The sequence below is a fragment of the Brassica oleracea genome, chromosome C6 (assembly GCF_000695525.1).
Source record: "Brassica oleracea var. oleracea cultivar TO1000 chromosome C6, BOL, whole genome shotgun sequence".
Classification (NCBI taxonomy): domain Eukaryota; kingdom Viridiplantae; phylum Streptophyta; class Magnoliopsida; order Brassicales; family Brassicaceae; genus Brassica; species Brassica oleracea.
This window is the reverse complement of record NC_027753.1, coordinates 12608042-12617420: the sequence shown is the minus strand read 5'-3', so window position 1 is coordinate 12617420 and position 9379 is coordinate 12608042. Positions and strand designations below refer to the sequence as shown.

Below are 9379 nucleotides of genomic sequence, written 5' to 3'. Positions count from 1 at the left end.
ATGATAATTTGTGGGATTATGAGAGCTTCTAAGAGTTTTAACCGTGATGAAGCACAAGAACAAAGAAAAAAAAGGAGTGAAGTAACCGTAAGTATTTGAGAGAGAAGAGAAATTTGCGAAATTAAGAGAATGAGAGGATTTGCGAGATTGAGAGAATGAAAGAAATGTTTGTATTGAATGGTCTGTTTAATTGTGTAACATACATGGTGTATTTAAAGAAAACAAAAGCAATAAGCACTCAGTGGTGGAAGAATAAACAACTAGCAGTGGACTGGCCGCTCCTTCCCATTTGGTAAGTGATATGGCCGCTCCTCCCACTTCCTCCACTACTTCTTTATTTAATCTTGCCGACATCGCCCTTTGTTTAATTCTTCATGTCAACACAAGAGACCATGACATGGGACATCCCCAGTTCTGATCTCTAACACGCTTAAACACCAAGCTATGGACAGAAACCTTCTTGATTCCTATCCTAGAAATACTCTCTGAATCATATTCAAGATAAGCATCAAAACTAAGTATTTAGGTAAAAATGACACTCAACATTATAAGGGCATGCACACATCTAGACAACTTAATAATTTTAATAAACTTACTTAGGCAGAAGCTAGATACACATATCTAGCAAAATTTAAAACACCCTAGGACCACACAACATAACAAGAAAATGACAAAATTCTCTTATTAGGGATGGAGGGTCAGCTTACTATCAAGAAACCCGAGCTGGTTTCTTTAACCTCCAGCCCATGGAGGCTTATTGAAACTAATTTAGTCTGAGGTGCGGATTATCCAACACCGCTCCATGGTGTGCCCTTCCTTCTTACAGTGTCCACACCTTAATCCCTACCTCTCTTTTGGTTGTAATACGCTGTTGACAAGAGAGAGACATTTAGCTTGATTGGCAAGAGAGAGACCTTCATTTGCTTCAAGAGACCATATGACCCTTGCTCCTTCTGGATTTGGGAACACACTTCATCAAGTGATGACAGCTTTTCTGGCCTCTGTATATGTTGTATCAAGTCGTTGAAGGTTGAACCGAGGGTGAGGAGAAGTCCAAAAATCTTGTCTTATTCTCTCATTTCATTAAAGGTAGCTGGATTAGTTATGGCTGGTCTAAGCATGTCAAGCTCAGCCCCTAAGAACCTGCACTTTCCAAAATGCTCATTCAACTCCATTTATTCTTGGCAGAGGTTGTTGATGGCCTTCTTGACCTTATACGCTCGTTTAGGTTAGAAGATTTCCTATAAACCTTGTGGAGAGTATCCCACAGCTCCATTGCACTTTCACAGTAGGAATAAGCTTCAATGATGGATGTTTCAAGGGAGATTTGGATGATGAACAAGACAATAGTGCCTTCTTGCTGCCATTTTCTCTCATCCACAGCTTTTGGGTCAGACTGTCTAAGCACTTCACTTGAACTGACTTGCTTTGAAGCTTCATTTGTGCAATGACTCCAAAGGCATTTGTCTCCACGGGCTGTCTTCAACATCCTAGACTAAAGAAGGTATTTTAGCCTTTAAGAACAACTGGAGTCGCCAAAGTTCTTGATTTCTTTATCTTGGAGTATTATGGGCCGCTCGACAAAAGGATGTACCCAAAGAGTTTTGAGAAAAGAGAATAAGAGACATACTTGGGGAAACTATATTGAGGTTCAGAAGCTTGTATGCTCTGATACCATGTGAGAATAAATGAAGAATGATGAGACTTGAGTGTTTGGGTCAGTAAAACATAGAATAGAGAGAGAGAGAGAGAGAGAGAGAGAGAGAGAGAGAGAGAGTAAGAAGTTTGTGTGAGATTGAGAGTATTGGTGAGTATGAACTTGTGAGAATAGTGAGAACACGAGAGTAAGATACTTAAGAGAGTATGAAAGACTTGAAGTAACTAGAGAATTATGAAGAAGAATGATTAATTCAACTTAATGAAATCAGTTAGAAGAGTTGTGTTTAAATAGACTAGCAGCTACAATAAACTACTAATAAAAGAAGAAACTTAAACAATTAATAAAAGAAGGAAATGGGTAAACTGAGAATACTCGACTATATAAGAGTACAATTGTAACAGAATCACTTGAGATGAATAACAGAAAATTATTTTCATTTCGATTGTCTTTTCCATCTTCATTCTTTCTATTGTTCACTAACATGGTATGAGAGCTATTGAGGCTTAAAGCTCAATCCATTTCTAAATTTTCCTACATTTCGTGTCATTCTCTAAGCTTGATTCGCCGGGGAGACTCCTGGTCAAGTTTTGATGAACAATATTTTTGGTTAAACAAAGCTCAAAGTTGCTACAATGATGATCGCTCGCAAACTTCATGTCCCATTGGTAGAGAAACATCATATGCTAGACAAAACTTTTATCCAGCTACCTCGCCACTGGATTCTCCGATCACATCACAATACAAATTCTCCCAATACCATTCATTCATTGCTCTATCTCATGAATAGTGATAATCTTAGACTTGTTCTCATCTATAAGATACTCAATGGTACAAATTATGATAATTGACGCATTGCAATGACCGTTTCTTTAGATTCGAAGAACAAATAACGTTTATAAATGGTTCGATTGCTAGGCCAAGTGAATTTCATTTTAACTTCAGGATGTGGTCTAGGTGCAATTCTATGGTGAAATATTGGTTGATAAACTCTATTCAAAGAAGATCTATAAGAGTATTTTGAGGTTTGATGATGTGGGATGACATTAAGACACTGTGGGATGAACTTGATGGTGCAAACTGTCTTAAGAGATGCCGTGAATGCACCTATTGCAAGGCTATGGGTACAAAAGTTGATCATGATAAAATAATCTGTTTTCTAGCAATGATTCTTATATAGTTATTTGAAGTCAAATAATCATGAAAAATATTTTTTTTGATTTGGCTGAAATATACAATCTTCTTGATCAAAATCATAGTTAGAGAAGCATAATTCATGTTCACAATCCTTAAGCCTTTCATGTTCCAACGAATGAACCTGTGCAACCATCTTTTCATGCTACATAATCAATTTACTATCAGAACAAACCTACTAAATTTATTTGTTCACATTGTGGTTATACAAGTCATAATGTGCTACAAACATAAGAATCAAACTGAAAAACATTTTGCTTAAATGAAGGATTCTGCTTCAGTTAAACCATTGGTTGCTCAACTAGCATTATAGGGTTCAAGAATCAGTTCTGAACAAAGATTAGATTCAAGGGTTATCACCTATTTTAAATCTCAGCTTTCAACATTCTACTTCATCAATGGCATCTACATCAGGAGCAACAAAAACTTTATTACCTAATATGTTGTACTCACCAACTACATTAGGTTTTGTTGGTGTTTTGAGAGCTATATTAATGTTGTCTCTTACTTGGATAAAGATAGTGGGGCAACTCATCATGTTACTTGTGATACAAATATATTTAAAAATTTATCTATGATATATCATGGATTTTACCACATTTAGACCATGGTATATAGTTGTTTTAAAGTCTATTATATGAGTTTGGAGTCTGTTTTAGAGTGTTGTCAGGTTCAGGTATGTTTAGGAGAACTTTGGTGATTATGGAGCTTTTTAAGGTGCAGAACGGCACAGGCGCCACAGATGTTTAGCTATGGATGGAGACCTTCCCATGGTGCGATTGAGCCCATATTTTAACACACAATAGAGATTTAAGTTAGATTTCCAATGCCACCGGTTTGAGGTCAATCCAACGGCTAGATAAAATGTTATGCCTGTTTTACTGAAGAGTGGTCAGTCTGCCTCGCGAGAGGAAGCTGTCAAGGAGATGAAGGAACGTCGATCGATGGTGCATCCATGTGTCGATCGACGGTGCACTCAGAAGATGGGCCGAGCCTATTTTGTGACCAATTTAAGCCCAGAAGTCACCACATATTACCAGAATACCCATGAACGACCTGAAACCCTATTTTACTGTTTCTAAGCCATTGTTGACGGCGATGCTTCATACTATTCTAGAGAGAGAAAGCTTAGGATTGGAGAGAGAGATATGAAAACCTTGAGAGAGAAGATCTTGAACTCCCTTTGTTTCTTTACTCCACTTTGTCTTTTTATTATTATATTGCAATATTATTCAGACCATCACAATGTTTCTTATGAATATGTCTGAGTAGTTCTATTGTTAGATTTAGGGTTCTTCAAATGTTGATTATTGGTTTGCTAAATATGTGTTGTTGTTAGGGTGATTTAGTTAGTTCTTCATCTAGTTGCTCTTATTGCTAGGGTTAGGATTAATACTCCTGAACTTAGATCTTAGGATTGATTGGCACAAGTGAGAACTTGGTCTTCTGCCTGGATTAAACTAGAATGATCTAATCAGCTAGGTGCACACGAAAGTTGATCTAGCTGGTTAGAGAACACATCAAACCCATTCGCTAAAGCTTGATATAATTAGTATCGATCGACATTCCATTGGATACATCGATCGACAATCCATAGGAAGCAACGATCGACACTCCCGTAGGAGTTACATACGAGAGTTGGATTCCTAGGTCTAAGCATTAGATAATCTCTACATACGAGAGTTGATGGATTATAATTTAAGTTTGAGTTTGAGAACAATTAATATTTTTGAATTCCTGATAAACCACAAGATAAGCATATTTATCATACCTGAGAATTTACCTAAATCTAGCTATTTACCCTTAATTGTTTACAACCTCAATCAACCAACTGAACAACTACCTTGTTCACTCAACCTCTATCTATTTACTGCTTTAAAATCATTACTGTCTAGCATTACTTCAAAAACAATAAATCTACTGTGTAATCTTAGAGTCTCTGTAGATTTGATCGCTAAGTACTAGGGGTGGACACTTCGGTTATTTTCTCGGTTCGGTTCGGGTTCGGTTCGGTTTGGTTAGTTCGGTTCTAGTATTTTTCGAACTGAAATAAACCATATAGTTTGGTTTTTTGTGTTCGGTTCGGTTTATATCCGGTTCGGTTTGTATTCGGTTTGGTTCGGTTTGTTTTTTTGGATCAGTTTAATTAGGTTCTTCTTAGTTTAATTTTTTGTAAAAAAAATTATGTTTTAAGACATAACTTATGTAAACATAAACTATGTGAACTAAATTAAATATAAAACTGAAACAAAAACCTTTAAAAAGTCACAAAAGGTATATAAAATTAAAACAAATGAAAGTTAACTAAGAAAAAACCAACATCATTAGTAATGTTTCTTATATTATTATTAAAAAGCCTGCAATGAATCATCTTCCATGTGACGCTATGGAGAAGAACTTTTGTTTTTAATAAATTTTGCTTTAGGTTTTAGATTTAGATTTAACATTCACGTTTACATATATAAGAATATAAGAATACAGAGTTTTCTATTTTTTCAAATAAAATATTTTGATGATTACATATTAGGTTAGAAGAATATATGTTAATGAATGAAAAATAGAAAATATGTGGTTTGGGACTAGAATTTTAGTATATTGGTATTACTAATATTTTTAATTTAAATAATTACAAAAACACATCGGTTTCTCGGTTTGGTTCGGTTTAAACCGAACCGAACCATTCGGGTTGGAGAAATCTTCAACCGAATGGTTTGAAATAGACTTTGGTTCGGTTTGAATCGATTTCGATTCGGTTGGTTCGGTTTGACTCGGTTCAGTTCGGTTTTTTTGCCTACTCCTACTAAGCACTACAACCGAACCTCTTATTTGAGAGACTTAGTTGCTCTAGGGTTAATCTGAGCTTATCAATCTACTACCTTAAATGTCTCATTCATGCCTCTTACTCGATTACTAGGTGTTTTGCACGCACATGCGGGCATAATCTTCTTATTAGTTTTTTGTCTTACTAATTTAAAACCAACATAATAAGTTTTTATTTATGTTTTCAAATAGTTAAATCAAAAATCAAAATATTGATATATGCTAAATATTTTTTCATAGATCAAACATCAAAATATATGTTAAAAAATATTCATATCTTAGAAATAGTTTAGAAAATATCTTTATATAAATGTTTTTTCTTGAATAATACTGTATTTAATTATAAATTATTTGGTATCTTAATTTTTTAATTGTTATAATAAAAATATTGTTTCCAGATAGCAACACAGTATATATATATAACTTATCTTATTTTTAATATGTTTTTTGATAATTATATTATATTATTTTATAATAAAATATTTAATATAACATATAAATTTAATATTATTAAATAAAATTCGGTTTTAATTATATATAAAACTCATTAAGGGTATTGTTTAAATTAATAAATTAGTGAATAAGTTAGAAACTAATAATAAATCAATAACCCAACTAAAAGTATAAAACCTAATAAAAATATGAAAAATAAGAAAAATTAACTAAAATATTTAATATAACATATAAATTAATATTATTAAAACAAAATTCGTTTAAATTATATTTATGATTCAATAAGGGTATTTTTTTAATTAATAAATTAGTAACTCAACTAATAACTAATAATAAATCAATGATTTAGCTAAAACCTAATAAAACACGATAAATAAGAAATTGAAATATTTATATTATTTAAATTAATAAATTAATTAGAAATTGAAATATTTATATTATTTAAATTAATAAATTGATGATTTAATCTAAAACTAATAAAAACATGACAAATAAGCAAAATTACCTAAAATCATGGAGAATGTGACAAATCATTTAAATTAATAAATTAATTAGAAATCGAAATATTTATATTATTTAAATTAATAAATTGATGATTTAATCTAAAACTAATAAAAACATGATAAATAAGTAAAATTACCTAAAATCATGGAGAATGTGAGAAATCAGCAAAATCACTTCATAAATAATAGTATAGATGAGCGAAAAACCGTAGGTGCAGACCGAGTCAAGTTGAAGGACTCTTTGATTTTGAACAATGCGTTATAAGCTCCAGATTTCTGGTTAAACCTGATAATTATATGTCAGCTGACTAAATATTTTGGTTTTCAAATGATGTTGGATGAAGGTTATTGTATGATACATGAACATATCAAGGGTTTGATGATTGGACATGGTGATGAATGGCATTTAGTCTAACTCTTAGTCACTGCCTCGTTAACTTTCTTCCCTGTAAATTATTACCGTGCAAGCCGTTTATCATTTGGTTCGGTTTGGGATCACAATTTATTGGCTTATAACTTAAAGATAACTAAAACAAATATGTTGTTGACCTGTTATTTTTTAGACAGAATCCAAATCAGTAAGCTCTTGATTTTTGTCGCCAACTCTTGCACATCACCATTGAAGAGAAGAAAAAAAAAGGCCACAAAGATGATTGGTTTGGTTTTTCAATGTCTGAGCTAAAACTCTTTGGTTTAATTAAACCGAGTTGAACTGGACATGTTTGAAAGTTGAAGTTATGGAAATTATATCAAATGAAGGAATCTTTTATAACGAATACAAACAAACAAATGGTGATGTTAATTCGTTTAGAAAAAAATTAGTGTGCAAGAAACAAAGGACCAAGGTTGTTAAAATCAACATGGGTTATTTAAATAGCAAGGAACAATAAAGTTGCAACCACCATGTTGGTTCCTCTTAACACCTGTCTTGTTTTGGATCAATATTACTATTGCCGATCAGATTCTTCTCTTTCAAGCATCAATTTTTAAATCAGAAATTTCCCCATTACGTTTCACATCTTCCAATTATTATAAATATATAAAATAGATATATACATTATAATATGAAAATCAATTTGTTAGTATATGAATTCACCACCAACTGCTGTTGTATTGGAAGAACAGCAACCTTAGTAGCTTTCATGTCCTCCTCAACTTCCTCAATCATTCACGTTCTTTTCTCTTACATTATATAATAACTCTTCTATATATGTATAATACATTTCTCATTATTTTCAGAACCCTTCATTGTTGTATTCATTCATCGAAAAAATGAGGACCAAATCTCAATCTTCTGTCAATCTGAAGGTCATATTCACATGCTGCTCAATCTTGATCTTTCTTGTCATCTTCTTTGCAAGATCAAACATGTCTTCTTCAAAGCCCATCTCCAAAACCAACCTCTCTCAAGAGAAAGAAGAGCAAAACCAGGCTAAACCAGAAAGATGTCCAACAACACAACAATGCACGAAGATGCCAATTTCTTTATCCGACGCATTGGTTCACTACGCCACCAGTATCGTCACTCCACAACAGACATTCGACGAAATCTCTGTCTCAAAGAGAGTCTTGGACAAGAAGTCTCCATGTAACTTCCTCGTCTTTGGTTTAGGTCACGACAGCCCGATGTGGGCATCTCTCAACCATGGTGGTCGTACCTGTAAGTGTTCTTATTTCCTTTGTTTCTTACACAAAACAGAGCTAACGAAGCCTCTTGTGTTCAGTGTTTATTGAGGAAGACAAGGCTTGGATCGAGATAGTGACTAAGAAATTCCCAAACTTGGAAGCTTACCACGTCGTTTACGATACGAAAGTGAAACATTCAGACAAACTGATGGAGCTGGGAAGATCAGAGGAGTGTAGATCCGTGACCGATCCAAGAAACTCGAAATGTGAACTGGCGTTGAAAGATTTTCCGGCGGATTTTTACGAGACGAAATGGGATCTGATCATGGTGGATGCTCCAACTGGTTACCACGAGGAAGCTCCGGGAAGGATGAGTGCTATTTACACGGCGGGGCTTTTGGCTCGTAACCGTGAAGACGGAGAAACAGACGTATTTGTTCACGACGTTAACCGTCCGGTGGAAGATGAGTTCTCAGCGACGTTCTTGTGCAAAGGATACATGAGGGAGCAAAACGGGAGGCTAAGGCATTTCACCATCCCTAGCCATCGGGCTCGTGCTGGCAGACCCTTTTGTCCGGTGGATGTTAATCGCCGCCGTTGATTTTGTGCCGGGAAATATCTGTGTTGCGGACCCAGATGATATCTTGATAACCAAACCATCCTTAGCTGTCTTTTTGTTTGTGTGTTTTTGCTTTTATCTCGATGATTACGTTTTTATGGATTCAGTGCATTTACTGAAGCGGTAATAGTAAAATAGTATTCTTCATATCATTATTATTATTTGAATACAAATAAGGATGATCATTGGTCACACATCATACAAGAAAACTTATATGTTGCTGATTTGCTTTTCTTTTGTTGCTGTTGAACAAACATTGATTAGATTGATTTATGTCAAATTATAGGCTGAAAGATACATCAAATCCCAAATATATGAACTAATGGGTGATTGATCAAATTTTAAAGGAAAAGAAAAAAGTGATGAAATTTAAAGGTAAACATAAGGTTCAATTTGCGACCTAATGAGTGACAAATCTTGAGATGACTCCTTAGTTAAGAGGCTTGCTTATCTGAAGAAGAGAATGTAGATGACAAATCAGAAGAAATAGGAGGTACAAATACAGAA

General features: G+C 34.0%; 1 protein-coding gene across 1 annotated transcript; it reads left to right on the top strand.

The window, feature by feature from the left end:
- The first annotated feature begins 7750 nt into the window (after positions 1–7750).
- On the top strand, positions 7751–9024 carry LOC106297001 (glucuronoxylan 4-O-methyltransferase 3-like). The gene is made up of 2 exons (XM_013733276.1): positions 7751–8287; positions 8352–9024. Exons 1-2 carry the CDS (start codon positions 7900–7902, stop codon positions 8852–8854), a joined length of 891 nt encoding a protein of 296 aa, XP_013588730.1. The 5' UTR covers positions 7751–7899; the 3' UTR covers positions 8855–9024.
- The last annotated feature ends 355 nt before the right edge of the window (positions 9025–9379 follow it).